This window comes from Herpailurus yagouaroundi, unplaced genomic scaffold, assembly GCF_014898765.1.
Source record: "Herpailurus yagouaroundi ecotype Mexico unplaced genomic scaffold, PumYag 139, whole genome shotgun sequence".
NCBI classification, from domain to species: domain Eukaryota; kingdom Metazoa; phylum Chordata; class Mammalia; order Carnivora; family Felidae; genus Herpailurus; species Herpailurus yagouaroundi.
Window position 1 is genome coordinate 31557870 of NW_024412394.1, and position 16067 is coordinate 31573936.

The 16067-nt window shown below is 35.8% G+C and overlaps 1 protein-coding gene across 2 annotated transcripts in view; it reads right to left on the reverse strand.

Annotated features, from left to right (window-relative positions):
- The window catches only part of LMBRD1 (LMBR1 domain containing 1), a 113549-nt gene that overhangs the window by 62051 nt on the left and 35431 nt on the right, over positions 1–16067 (reverse strand). For both annotated transcript variants that reach the window (XM_040473871.1, XM_040473870.1), the window contains exons 6-7: positions 8846–8934; positions 5603–5676 (exon numbers count right to left, since the gene is read on the reverse strand). In XM_040473871.1, the coding sequence (XP_040329805.1) occupies positions 5603–5676; positions 8846–8934 (163 nt within the window). The remainder of the gene's footprint in view (positions 1–5602; positions 5677–8845; positions 8935–16067) is intronic.

Below are 16067 nucleotides of genomic sequence, written 5' to 3' on the forward strand. Positions count from 1 at the left end.
TTACATGTACTTGTAACACCTATTACTCAAGAACACGTGTGCTGTTCTGACTAATGAAACAATTCATTAAACATATACTCAATTAAGATTTCCCCTTTAAATATTCATTGATTCTAAGATACATATATATTTTCTCACATTTAACATTAGTGAAATTCGGATGCCTCTTATAATCACTGGCTACACAGAAGTCATGACATAGCTGTCATTACCAGCCCAGGCACAAATTTGGTCTCAGCTGGTTGCTTTATAGTTACTTCTTCATCAGAGTTACATGCATTCTTGCTATCACTACTGAGTTTAATTGCCACTTAAAATATCTTTAAGATAGGGCTGTGATTTGACATTGAAACAAAAAGTTAACATGTAGAAAGAGAGCAAAGGAGCCAACAGTGAAGCAAATACTTATTGAAACAAGGAGCATAATTCTGTATTTTCTTGCAAAGCAACAGTCAAGTGCTTTATGAGCTTAAAGCAACATACCCAAGGTAAAAGCCATTTTCCATTTGCCCTTCATATGGCAAGACAAGAAACAACAAAATCAGTTTATACACACATTGGGTATGTTAGCACCTTCAAAGAAAATTTCAGAGATAAGAGTAGAGGCTTCAAGAAAAGCTACATCACTAATTCTCTTGATAAGACAAAAGAAACTTTTTTTTTTTTTTGAGAGAGAGCACACACGTGTGAGCTGGGGTGAGGAGCAGAAGGAGAGGGAGAGAGAGAGAGGGAGGGAGAGAGAGAGAGGGAGAGAGAGAGAGGGAGAGAGAGAGAGGGAGGGAGAGAGAGAGAGGGAGAGGGAGAGGGAGAGAGAGAGAGAGGGAGAGAGAGAGAGAGAATATCTAAGCAAGCCCCATGCTCAGTGCAGAGCCCAATACGGGGCTTGATCCCATGACCTTGGGATCATGACCTGAACCTAAACCAAGAGTCAGACTCTCAACTAACTGAGCTACCCAGGTGCCCCAAGAAACAATCTTGTATAGTAAAACATGGACATGAATAACCAATTCAAAAAAGTGATTCAGAAGACTCAGATTCCAAATGTGAAGTTTTAGGAACACCTTTTCAATTTATTTCATGTATATATATTTTTATTATATATGAAGAATATGATTTTTTAAATGTATTTATATAAGTGAAAAAAAAATAAAAGTACTTACATATGTAAAAAACTCCTCATGAAATATAAAACAAAAATTATAAATAATAAAAAGCATAGGCATAGATCATCATAGTGGTACGTAAAGTACAAGTACATTTTACAATCAGTGGCATAGACTTAATGAAACAGTATCACATGGAAAGCTGAGAAATTTGACTTTTAAAGAGCCTTTCTCTCCTCAAAGATTACTGACAACCAATGTTCTATTTCTATTTCTGAATCCTTAGTTTATCATTTTTATTTTCTTTAATCCAGTATTTTATATTTTATATTTTATATTAAATGTATATGTATTAGCATAATGTTATATGTGTGAGTGTGTATGTGCATGTGTATACATAAATACACATGTGACATGGTCAGATTTTCACTGCAATGTGTATATAATAGAAAGTTCAGTAGTTACCACCTCTATAGGCACTTCAGTGGTCCACAGGATACATTTTGTATGAAAAGTATATTCAACATTTCCCCACTTGGTGGCACCAAAAAAATTAAAATATCCACATAAATATTTGTCTTTAAAGGTTTCCTTTTTTTATTTGAAAAGTAGCAGATTCTTTTCAATTTAAGCTGAAAACAATAGTCAAGCTATATGTTGTCTGATATTCTTCTAAAATTGAGCGCCCAATTATTGGGTTATCCCTTAAAGACACAGAATAGATATAATCTTGGTAAAATTTAAATAATCAACTAGTTTCTAAACTAAACAATAACGTATAGGTAAGAAAAATCACACTCTATTGACACATTACAAAAACTTCTCTGGTCTCAATACTAACAGTTACAGGGTCTGTAACAGACATGACTTTACCTTTAAAAATTAATTATTCGCACTCAGGGTCAAAATAGTCTAAATATTAACTTCCCACTTTGGGTATTTTAATTAAAATTAAATCTCCTCTATTTCCCATGGATATGTACTGTACCCTCTTTCCATGCTCCACCAATGTGAAAAGCTCGATTCTCAAGCTTTTCCATAACAAGTTGGAAGAAAGCTTTATATCTGTAAGCAAATATGATAATTAATACTATTAACCACCTCTGTATAATAAAACCATCTATCTATAAACAGGTTAATTTTCAACTCTCAAGTTTTAAAAAAAGATGGAGTGTTAATGGCCTATTTTTACAGACAGAGAAGCTATGGTTCAGATAACAGATTTTACATAAAGACTTTCACTAGGGACTAGCGCTCAGCTACAACCACCATGCTACCCCCTTAAACAGGGTCTCTTCAATACACACTAGATAGTAAAACTGGCCAGACTGGTATGGTAGCAAAACATTCTTCCACTGAGCTCTGAGCACATTTTGTGCTATTTATTTATTTTTTTTCAACGTTTATTTATTTTTGGGACAGAGAGAGACAGAGCATGAACAGGGGAGGGGCAGAGAGAGAGGGAGACACAGAATCGGAAACAGGCTCCAGGCTCTGAGCCATCAGCCCAGAGCCTGACGCGGGGCTCGAACCCACGGACCGCGAGATTGTGACCTGGCTGAAGTCGGACGCTTAACCGACTGCGCCACCCAGGCGCCCCCATTTTGTGCTATTTAAATGATGTTTGTCTCTCCATCCCCTCCCCCACCAAGCAACGACCACAGAACTTTGAATACCTCTTTGACTTACTCATCTTTACATAAACCACATTCTCACTGATCATGATCCAACTGCTATTAGCATCTGGTTGACTTTCACTGCAAGATGTGGAAAAGAGGAGTACACTACAGTTTAAATCACACTAAAGTGTGAACATTCAACAGTGTGAGCTACTAGTGACCACTGAGGGGCCAACAAATTCCAAGACTCTGTAAACTGCTTAAATTCTCAAAATCTTATTAAACATTATTCCCACTTTAGGAATCAATAAATTTAGATAGTAGAGTAGTTCAAGGGACCCACAGACAATATCCACATTTACGACTCTTCACCAAGGATCGTATTTTATTGCTTGTTCTACTTAAAGAAAAAATGTAAGTCCTAGTTTAATCTTACTATGCTGTTACATTGGACCCTCTCCCTTGGGCTTAGGACTTAAGGGATCCCTCTCTACCAATTCAGCATACCGTCTATGTCTTTTAGGTTCCCAGCATGGGCCATGTTATATCAATGTTCTCAGCCCAGCCTTCTGCACTCTAGAAAAATAAAGTTCTTCTAAGGATATCGTAACTTAGTATGATTATTTTATTTGGTTTAGTTGATTGCTTAAATGATAATTTTTGCAGCTTCAGCTAGACTAATATAAAATATTACTTCAAAATATTTACTTTACAATAATATTGTTCCTAGAGGGAAGCTCTCTTTTAAAGAATTTTAATAACTTCACACATTTTTTCCACTCCCACACTCACCATTGCCACAGCTTATGAAATTCAGATCCACCAGAGCAATGGTATTAAAATGTTAGATCCTATTACTTCTCCATTTAAAACTTTTCAATGGCTTCTAATCTCAAAACAAAATTCAAAATCCTAACCATGGTCTAAAAGGCTCTACATAACATGGCCTCTGGCCATTTCTCATCTAAACTTCAGTCATCCTTCCCCTTGTTAACTGAGTTACAGCCACACTGGCTTTGCCTCACTGCTATTACCTGAACACAGCATACATGTATCTGCCTCAGGATTTTTGCACTTAACTCCTCCTCATGGCTGGTTACTCAGGTCTCTGTTTAAATATTAGAGAAGGCACTCCTGACTTTTACAGCAGAACCAGCCTCCAGTATAGTCTATCCCATTATACTGCCTTATTTTTCTTCATAGCATCTACCATTTGACTATTGGAAGACAATCCTCCCTGGGTCTCTCATTTCTGCACACCTTGCAACTAAAGCTCATTTTTTTTCTATACTATCTTTTCAATGATGTTTACATAGAAAAACAGCCTTCGGAAAACAAAGATAGCATCTTTCTCTACAGCAAAGGGCAGAAAGGCTTACTGTCCATTATAAAGATTCGGGTTCCATAAGCTCAAAGTTCCTCTTCTACATGAAAGTACTATCTGGTGTACTTAACGTTGTCCCATGGGAAGTGAACTCAGGAAACCAGCACAAGAAACTGCTAATCCTAAGGCTACTGCTATTACTGTAAGTAAAAGTCTTTGTCTTTGACCCAGAAATCTTGCATCTTCAGTCAACAACCAAAGAGCTGTAGCAGGCTGCAAATAGGATAAATTTTTAGACCCTTCACAGTTCTTGATATTGATCTTACGTATTGGTTTCCTCTTTTTCCATTTGTTTCTCCTGACTAATCTTTTATCCACTGTTATATACTCATTTTCCTACAGTTTTCAAAGTCATTTGACCTTCAAAAATATATAAGAGGCATTTTTCTATTCCCGTTTACTGGGAAAGGCACTGACCCAGGAAGGTTAAAAAACAAATGCAAAATGAGCTTAATGAGTCAGGCACAGAACAGCAATTTGAGTCCAGGTCTAACTCTTAATTTGTTGTTAATCTGTGACTGCTTCTTAAAAGAGAATAACATACTACCCCTATATTCTGTGAGATGGAAGAATAACTACCCACTAATATTATGACAAATTCCTTATGTAGTGATACATGAAAAAAAAAACAAAAATGGCAATGAATAAAACAGAGTACCCAAATAAGCACCTAACAGATATTAAAATGCATGCATTTTAGACTTCTTTTATTCTAAATCATGACACCTGAATGATTATCTAACAAAACTAGATTCTGCTATCACACTAAGAGCCCATTTCTTTCATGCCTAAGAAAGACATATTGGAACAATATCCAAAAATGTTTTCTTTATAACCAGTATTTCCCATTTCTGCAAGAATTAAGAACGCTATAAACATAAATTCCATTAATCTGAAAAGGTTCTAGATAATTTAAAGTTTCTTATACCATTCTCTTTCAGGAGATAGATAAGAAGCATTTATTACTGGTTTTTCCTCTATAATTGGAGCAAAACCCTCAAAGAGTAGTCTGTACACAAGACTGGCAAGCTATTAACTCGGACCTTACCATCTCCAGGAAAAATAAAAAATACTCTCTCTGAGTATAAGATTAGATTCTATACACTAGAGAAATATTAAGTTATAAATATCTAATTTTAAAATCCCTATATGCCCAAGTAGGATGAATGTATTGCATCCATAATAGATACTGATCTACAGTTAAGAGTTCTAATATGCTTATAAATCACTAAATCTATTACTTCATAGTATATAACTAACTTCAAGGTTTACAAGTTATAAGATTTGTTTCTAAATATTAAATTTCAGAAACACAGATAAAATGATTGTGACTAAGTAGTTAAAAGTTTGCCTTCCTCTATGTAAAGAAAACTTAAGAAAATGAAGAAGAATGCACTAAAATGTTAAAGAGGAATATATAATTGAATACATGACTAAGGTATTACTTTATGAAGTAATTTTTTTAATTTTAACTCAATTATCAGCATTACACTTACTGTGTAAGTTATAGCTGCCAACATTCCAATCAAGGTCAGAGAACTGATAGAAAATGACAATGCAGCTAAACCATCTGCAAAGGAATAAGAACTCTGTTAAAAGTGTACATATATACTATTCAAACATTCATATTCAAAAAATCAATATAAAAATATAAAAACTGGGTTTCTTAATACATTCTGAAGGAATAAACTCAATGTGTATTACCTCATCTTTGAAGTGTCAACTCCAAGTGGAGACAAGAGTTTTTAAAAAGCTATTCACAAACTGATTTGCAGAAGATCTTTCGGACTAAGATTTTCTTTCTTTCACTTCTTAAAATTAAACAGAAAAACTACTGTCTAATTGAGCTTAAAAAGAAAGCAGCAAAATATTACATGCTCAAAAGGTGGCAAAAAAAAACCATCCTAGACTTTCTCAATGGCAGACCTTGAAAAAAATAACATTACCCAGGAAAGCCAGTGACCTTGACTTTTTCTTCCTCTCCCTTCCATCTTGATACTCTTGGTTTCGTTGTTCTTAATTTTCAATTAAGTTTTCAACATAGAGTCTAAAACTAAAATCTTAGAGAGTTTATATTTCACCCTTTAATTTGAAAGGAGCTGGCCTGCCCATGTGGCAGGGGGGAAAAAAGCAAACACAAAAAAATAAATTCAAACAAAGCACCAATATAGAATTCTATGTTAACAAGTTAGACTTAGGAAATTATTTAAGGGAAGGCCAATAAGTCAGAGGCAGGAGTAACACTTTTAAATTATTATACCAGATTATACAATAAAATACAATGCAAATTTGAAAATTCTTAAATGTTAGTAATACTAATTTTTCCAGTTGTAATGTAGGTCCTATCGAAACTGTTTCATTTTTTCTTTTTTTTTTTCATTTTTTTAAATGTTTATTTTTGAGAAAGAGAGAGAGAGAGAGAGAGAGAGAGAGCAGGGGAGGGAACAGAGAGAGAGGGAGATACAAAATCCAAAGCAGGATCAGGCTCTGAGCTGTCAGCTCAGAGCCCAACCCGGGGCTCAAACCCACAAGCTGTGAGATCATGACCTGAACTGAAGTCAGATGCATAACCAACTGAGCCACCTAGGCACCCCAAAACTGCTTTGAACTAGTTAAAATGCAAGTCCTGTGGAACCAAATATAATTTTAATTTAATGTATATTAATCTTTTCATGAATAACAATAAAATTAGAATCATCTATCTTCTTAAAACTCATGTCTTGCTTTTATATAACACATGAACAAAGCATATTATGAACTAATTCACAAACCATGCAAGGCTAAATTTTAAGCCTTAATCTCATAAAGCTAAAACATCATATTTTATGGATTCAAAAACATTTGATGCTATTACTTTCTTGATATTACTAGAATTATCAACAGAAAGTGTTCATAAAACAAGGAGAGATCTGGTATTTTGCTGATAGCAATTTTAAAGTACTATCACTTATAAAGCACACCTGGGTGGCTTAGTCAGTTAAGCATCTGACTTCAGTTCAGGTTACAATCACATGATTCCTGAGTTTGAGCCCCACATTGGGCTCTGTGCCTACATCTCAAAGCTTGGAGCCTGTTTCAGATCCTGTGTCTCCCTCTCTCTCTGCCTGTCCCTGGCTTGTTCTCTCTCTCTTTCTCTCTCTCTCTCTCTCAAAATTAAATAATAAACGTTAAAAAAATTAAAGAAAAAATAAGATGCATCCTAATATTAGAAATATAAAAATGTGGGAAACTATGAATCTTACAGTTGATAAAATGGAGTATTATGTTAACATGGCTGACCAGTCAAAAAAATTAATATTACTAATTTTGGTAAGTAAAATGTACTCTAGGATATGGTGTTTAAGATTTGAGGTAAAAGAAATAATGTTAAGACTAAAGAGCATGAGATTACAGAAATTAGAATAATGCTACCTATATAATTACTGATTCAAGTTATACTAATACTCAAAGACTAGCATAACTTATGAAATGATGTTTAAGGCAGAGGAGTAATTACTCAAGAGACCTGAAGGAGTTAACTATAAGACAAGAAGCAATTTATTCCTCAGTAATAGGATCAGGTGCATAAATCCTGACAATTTAGTATTAGTAGATGCCAGGATTGCTATCCTAGTTCTTGCTAGTATCAGCAAGATATTAATGGAACACAATTTATAAGATGAAATCTTAAGTGGAAAGCAAGAAAATTAAGAAGTTGTATAGCAAGGACTCTAAGATTTAATTTAATCATCATTTAATATTGTATCTGGGTAAGGAAAAAGAAATGTTGATCAAGAATGTACAGTACCTATTAAAAATAAATAGAAAAGCAATAAGAATTTTTCAGGTTTGTAAAATAGATATTCTAGGTTTCTTCGAAAATAAAGTTATTACTATGTTCAAATGCACATGAAATTGAGTAATAAGTACACATTTATATCAGTTTCTAATACCCATTGTATCTTTTCAATGAGTGAGCATCTTTCTTAACCTAACCTGAACCTGCCTATTTTTTTCCTTCTAAAACCCTACATCACATAAGGAAAACTTCTGAAAAAGCAATTCTGAATGTTTTGGTAAGGTACATTTATAATAAAATGTTATTTCATTCATACAAAACCTCTGTAATTTATATTCTATATAAGAAAATTACTGGGGCACCTGGGTGGCTCAGTCGATTAAGCATCCTACTCTTGATACTGGCTCAGGTCATGATCTCATCGTTCGTGAGATCAAATCCTGTGTCTAGGGGGTGGGCAGCATGGAGCCTACTTGGGATTCTCTCTCTCCCTCTTTCTCTGCCCCTCCCACACTTGCACTCACATGCACGCACTATGTCACTCTGATAAATAAATAAACATTTAAAAAATTAATCATGATCAAACAGCAATATAGGGTTCTCTCATTGGCTAAAAGTTAGAAATAAAAAACAATATATCAAGCACATTTCTTTAACATTGTCTATATAATCCCAGGTGAATTAATGAATACATAGAAATTATAAGACCTTCACTGCTAAAATTCTTTGAAGATCATATTTTTGTTTCAACTTGGTAACTGTATGAAGAGACTAACTACATAATAGTTAGAAGTAAGTCTTAACATCACACAGTTCCCAATTTTTCTAGCACACTTTTAACCACAAGTCAAAAGAGCTGTAAGGTTAAATTCTTAACACTATAAAAACAGACTACTCAGAAAAGTCCCAAGAAGTACAAAATATGTATTATTATGAGTGTGTTTTTAAAAAGAATACTTACGACTACTTCCAAGTTCTTCAAACAAGAATTTCACTTTTTCCCACTCTGTAGAATTTTTGTTATTTGGAACATTCAGAGGAACAAAAGCACTACAAAAAAGAAAATAATTCTGCTTAATGGTTTTAAAGATAAAAATCTGAATAAAAGGAAATGGTCTAAAATTCAATTTCTAGTAATTAAAAAATTTTTTTTCAATGTTTATTTATTTTTGAGAGACAGAGACAGAGTGTGAGCAGGGGAGGGGCAGAGAGAGAGGGAGACACAGAATCCGAAGCAGGTCCCAGGCCCTGAGCTGTCAGCACAGAGCCCGACACAGGGCTTGAACTCACAAGCTGTGAGATCATGACCTGAGCCAAAGTTGGCTGCCCAACCAACTGAGCCACCCAGGTGCCCGTCTAGTGATTTTTTTATACAAAGATTAACCTCCCCCATCACCACACACACATTAACAAACCAAATCTGCACCATGTACAGAGGGGTGTGGTAAGTTTCTTACATATGTGTTTACTACATTATAAATTTCTTTTAGTTTTATTACTGTATTCAGTATAATTAGTTTTCTTTGTAGTCCTATGTATTTTATTTTTTGCATTTAAAATATTTTGAGAAGAGGGCACCTAGGTGGCTCAAGTTGGTTAAGCATCTGACTCCTGATTTCGCCTCAGGTCATGATCTCAAGGTCATAAGATCATGCCCCTCTCTCCATCGGGGCTCCATGCTGGGCATGGGGCCTGTTTGAGTTTCTCTCTCTCCCTCTCCTTCTGTCTCTCCCTGGCTTGAAGGCGCTCTCTCCTGCTCTCTCAAAGTAAAGATAAGATAATTTTGAAAAGGAGACATGGGCTAAAAACCAAAAAGGCCATAATACAAAAAAGGTCAAGAATTTGTCTTAAATCAGAAGAACAGAATATATATAATGATTTCAACATATTTATATAAATAGAACAGAAATATATCAAAATAAATGGTAAATATCATGTTGTGAAGCTAGGGCAATTTCTACTCTCTTCTTAGCATTTTTTTTTATGTCATTCAAGATTCTAACCAATACATATAATTAAAGTAGTTTCTATTTATTTTTCAATCCACAGTTGAAGGGGCATCATGGAAGTAACAGTGAGCTAGCTTCCTAGGACTTACTCTAGATGCTTAAACTGGGAGAAAATGGAAGACAGAGATGAAATAAACAAGAGAAAGAAAAGAGAAGGGAAGAGAAGGAAGAAGGTTGACAGTCACTTTAGTGCCTAACTCAGAAACAAGATTAAGGTAAAGGGCTGGGTATCCCTTAAATTGTACATGTAGAGAATCAAACAGGAATGTAAGAAATGACTCTAACACTACCTCCTTTCTAACCTAATTTAATTGTAAGCAAAGCACAAAGATCTATCCTCTTCTGTAAAGAGGAAATACTAAATGAGTTCAACAATATATACAGTAAGGTATTCACTCTGATAATGTGTGCAAGTAAAACAAAGCAATCATTCTACTTTTCTGTTTTAAACCTTTACCCCTTGGTACTACTGATACTTTTTATTCTTATAAAAAGGTGAATGATCAGAGCATGTCAGGAGGTTATTTAAATTTTTAACTATTTGCATTGATGTCCATTTACTACACTCAATCTTGGAGACTTAGTTCACACCACTTTCAGAAAGAAAAGTGACAAAATTAGAGCAATAAATGTAAAAAGTTCATTATTTGTTGCCCTGGCCATAAAATCAAAAAACAAATAAAAGTAGTCAAGTAGAATCAAAACATAAAAAAATAAACCTCTTGCAAATTATACTTCTATGATGATATTAACTTATTTATTTGCATTTCAATAAAAGTATAAAGCAAGGAAGAAAAAACTATCTATATAGTATCTATTTTATTTGGACAGAGTTTTTTCCAGATATATATATTTATTATATTTTAAAAAGTTTATTTTGAATTTGTAAGTTGGCAGTGACCAATTCTGTGAGTAGGAGGAAAAACTTCTGTGTTGCACAAAATATCACCTATAGTACTTAAACAGAAATATGTATTACAAATATCTAAAACTAGTATTCATACTTAGAATATTTTTTATCTATGTCAGTTTTAGGTAAACAAAGGTTCTACCCAAAAGTAGAAGAAAATTAACTCTTAGTTGTTGATGACACTTACATATTCAAACTCCTGAGCTGGGTTCTTTAGCAGTTTAAATATTTAACAAAGAAACTTTCTAAAGTTTCTTTAGAAAACCAAAAAAAAAAAAAAAAAAAAAAAAAAATTTAAAGTTCAAATGGCCCAAACTACTGTCAGGATGACTTCAGGAAAAATACTGATTGTGAAGAGATCCAGTAGAGTTAACATTTTAGCACTGATTTTTAGGTAGGAACTATAGGGAGTAACGAAAGCACAAACCCCAAACAGGTTCTCCTCAGTTAGGGGAATCTTGCCATCAGGACTGTATAATCTAAGAAACATTAGCAAAATACTTTCACATAAACTAAGATAAACATCTATAAGCAGAATTCAAGAGTTACAACTAAATTCATCTATATATCCTGGGCAATAATATCCAAAACATTTAACAACCAATATGGCAAAGACATGAACCAGTCAACAGAGACACTGGCCTTAATTCTGGAAGACACTGCTGAACCAGGCTTTACCCTTTAAATGGGCCTAGGGTGGGGTAAGAAGACTCAAGAAGGCAGAGCAGCAGCTGACTCATATGGAAGCGTTTCAACCTCTTAACCACCAGAAGGGGCAAACTAGTGTTCACCAGCCAAATGTCAGCCTATAGACAAAGATCTATGAAGAGAAAGGAGTTTCTCCTAACAGATGCAATGGCAACTAAAACTAAAGTCAGATGTGTCTGGAATATAAATACATCAATTTTGATGAGGAGGCAGCATTTAATAAGGTTATCAGCCATTTACTAAATGATGATGACACTAAAATAACCAACGAGTATAATGAGATTTGTGTGGTAGAAAGTACAGATATTTTCTTAATCTCAGTCTCTCCCAAAAAAAAAAAAAAAAAAAAATGCAGACAGAGAATTTCAGCTTCCAAAGACACACCATACTAGATCAAGATGAGAACTGTGGCCTCATAAGGTTATAAATTTCTCTTACACTCTTAAAATAGTAAAACTGAAAAACTGCTTAGTAAAAATATTTTATACCCAATTTGACTCACTGTATTAGTTTAATACAGATTATCACTTAAAGGAAAAGACAATGGAAAGGCTAATGAATTTCAGTAGATATGAAACTGAAATGATAAACTCAGTAGAATAGAAAGTAAGATTTTTCACATCTTACACTCAATCACCAAGTCATATTTATCTTCCAAATATTTTATCAGTTTCTTCCAGTCTGTTCTCTTTGTAACTACTCTAGTTTAGACCCTCATCTGTCAGCTGAACTATTACAATAATTACCTAACTGGTCTTCCTATCATTTATATTTCAATTCTCCAACCCAATTCCCAAATGCCCCTTTCAAATGCATCCTTCATGGTGTTGCAACTCTTAAAATAAATTCATATATAATTACTTTCATGCATTCACAAACATAAATGTATATACATCTTCACTGTCTTTCAACTGATCAGCAGGATAAAACTGGACATTTCTTAAACATTGTATATAAAACCCAGAGTTCACCTACCTGGGTAATGCCATAGCCTGTCACCCACACAAATACCTGAAACGTCACAACATACTTTTTTTCAATACTGTGAGAGTTTAAATTCACATTGTATGTTTCAGGTCATTCTTCAAATACTCCATGCTAACTACAGCCTCTCAGTTACCACAATGTTATGAACTCAACTGGTCCCCCTAAAATTCATATGTTAAAGCCCTAATCACCAATTTAATGGCATTTGGATATTGAACCTTTAGGGAGGCAATTAAGGTTAAATGAGGTCCTACAGGTAAGGCTGTAATCCAACAGGATTGGTGTCCTTATAAGAAGAGGAAGAGACACTAGAGAGCTCTCTCTCCCCCTGCTAGCACAGAGTAAAGACCATGTGAGGACACAGTGAAAAGGTAGCTATCTACAAGTAAGGTATCCTCACCAAGAACCAAATGTGCTGACACCTTGATCATGGACTTTTAGCCTTCACAACTCCAGAACTGTGAGAAAATAAATGTTCACTGGATAAGCTACCCAGTCTGTGCTATTTTGTTACCACAGCCCAAGTAGACAGTTATAGATTTTGATACCATAAAGTGGATTCCTACTATAACAAATACCTAAAAATGTGGCTGTCTCTTTGAAATTCAGTAATGGGCAAAAGCTGGAAGAGTTTTAAGGTGTATGCCAGAAAAAGCCTAGGCTGCCCTGAAGGTGTGAAAAAAGAATAAAAGAAAAAAAAAAAAGTCCCAAATGGAGTCACTAGTGCTGAATCCCACCAATATTTAATACCTAACCTAATTGCAGTTGCAGCCTCTCCCAGGAGTGGAATTAAAAAAAAATTTTTTTTAATCCTCTTATTTTATTTTTGAGAGAAAGAGAGGGCTTGAGCAGGAGAGGGGCAGAGAGACGGAGACACAGAAGCAGGCCCCAGGCTCCAAGCTGTCAGCAAAGGGCCCAACACGGGACTCAAACCCAGGAGCCCAGATATCATGACCCCAGCCGAAGTCAGACCCCCAACTGACTGAGCCACCCAGGGGCCCCTAGAAGTGGAATTTTAAACTAATCAATCTGAAATTTCCTAGTCAGTACTAGTTAGGTAATCTGCCTGATAAAATCCCCTGCCTTCCCCTCAGGGAAGGTGACCTTCCCTGAAACAATTCACTCTTTGAATTTCCTTATCTCACCAACTTCTCCCTCTAGAAGCCTTCCATTTTGCATTAACTCCTTAGAGCTCCTTTCTATTTGCTAGATGGATGCTGTCCAATTCATGAATTGCTGAATAAAGCCAACTAGATCTTCAAATTTACCCAGTGGAATTTTGTATTTTAACAAAGAGACTATTGATAAAAAATATGGATACTAAACACAATTCTAGGAACAACTGAAAAAAGAGCAACCATTGCTGTCTTAGAAAAGACATAGATCATCTCATGAATACATGTTGGTAGAAATATGGCTGCTAAAGGTCATCCAGGTAAAATCTTAGCTAGAAATGAAGAGCATATTATCGGAAACTAAAAGAAAGAAGATAACATGTTATACAGTGAGAAGGACTTTTGGGCTGAATTGTTTTGTGGTTCTATGAAAAGCAGAACTTTTAAGAGATGAAATTGGGTACTTAGCTGAGGAGGATTCTAAGCAAAGTGTTGAAAGAGTAGGCTGGTTTCTCCTTACGGTTTACAGAAAACTGAGAGAGGAGACAGGTAAGGTAAAGGAACTGTTAAGCAAAAAGGAACTGGCCCAAAAGTATTGTAAAAAATAATGAAGCCTGTTCTAAGATGGTGGCTGAACAGGCTGATAAGGAGATTAATAAAGGTGGAAACCACGGATTTAATCAGCCATTTCACCAGAAGCCAGGAACAATGGTGGGATGATACTAGCAGAAACACTGCCAATTTGACATAAAGGGAACACAGATGGGACAAAATAAGGAAGGTTATGAGATTTGGGGGATTCACAGGACAGGATAACAGAATTATTTAGCTGAGAACATGCTTTATCCTTCAAGAAAAAGTATCCAAAAGCAATTCAGTTATAATGAGGGCTGCCACTCCCACTATAGGCCCAGGGAAAAGGTTGCTTCCTCTTCTATTTCCTCAATTGTGGCCACAGGGCAACTGCTGCAAGGAGTCAAGGGAGCAGGACCTATGCCCAGAACTAAGAGGATAGGCCCAATACCTAGGGCCATAGTAGTGATTCTACTACCTACCCCTCAATGGGCCTGGACAGTGGAGCATTCAACCAAGGATGATTATTCTTGAGCCTTAAGATCGAATAATTTGCCTTGTTAGGTTTTGGATTTGCATGGGATGCATAATCCTTTCATTCCTTCCAATTTATCCCTTTTAGAATAGAAACATCCATCCTATGCCTGTCCTACCATTCTACCTTTGAGGCACAAAATTTGTCTGTTTTTACAAGCTCACTGCTAATGAAGAATTTTGACTCCTTTGACTCAGACGGATAAATCATACTTCGGGTCTCACCTATACTGGATTTAGAGGATATTAGATGAGACTTTAGACCTACAACTGATGCTGAGTTAACACTTTGGGGGCTGCTGGGATGGGATGAATGTATTTCACATGTATGAAGGACATGAATTTTGGGGGGCCAGAGAACAGAATGTTATGGTCTGAATTTGTCCTCACAAAATCCCTATGTTGGAGCTCTAACCCCAAATGTGAAGGGTTTTGGATACAGGGCCTTCAGGAAGGTAATCACTTAAATGAGGTCATAACAGTGGGATCCTAGCCCCATGGAATTGAGTCCTTTAGGAAGAGGAAGAAACACCAGAGAGCACTCTCTCCCCGAGTGACAGCACAGAGGAAAGATCCTATAGGACATGATCTGCAAACATCCTGATCACGGATTTCTAGTCTCTAGAACTATGAGAAAATAAATGTCTATTATTTACAGCACTCTGAAAAGACTAATACACTATACATGCTATTCAACTTTTTTATTTAGTCAGCTGATCAATTTCCACTCCTCAAACTTCAATTCAAATATTATTCCCTAGTAGGTCTCTCCTGATTCTTCAATGCAGAATTCCTATTATATGAATAGGAACTTGCTGGGACACCTGGGTGGCTCAGCTGGTTAAGCGTCTGACTTCAGCTCAGGTCATGATCTCACAGTTGGTGAGTTAAAGCCCCACATCTGGCTCTGTGCTGACAGCTCAGAGCCTGGAGCCTGCTTTGGATTCTGTGTCTCCCCCTCTCTCTGCCTCTTCCCTGCTCATACTCTGTCTCTCTCTCTCTCTCTGTGTGTCTCCCTCTCAAAAATAAATAAAATGTGGGGCGCCTGGGTGGCGCAGTCGGTTAAGCGTCCGACTTCAGCCAGGTCACGATCTCGCGGTCCGTGAGTTCGAGCCCCGCGTCAGGCTCTGGGCTGATGGCTCGGAGACTGGAGCCTGTTTCTGATTCTGTGTCTCCCTCTCTCTCTGCCCCTCCCCCGTTCATGCTCTGTCTCTCTCTGTCCCAAAAATAAATAAAAACGTTGAAAAAAAAATTAAAAAAAAAAAATCACTTAACAAAAATAAGGAGTAGGTCACCATCAAGAAAATTTCAGGAAATTTAGTCAATCACTTAACCTAAATGTATATA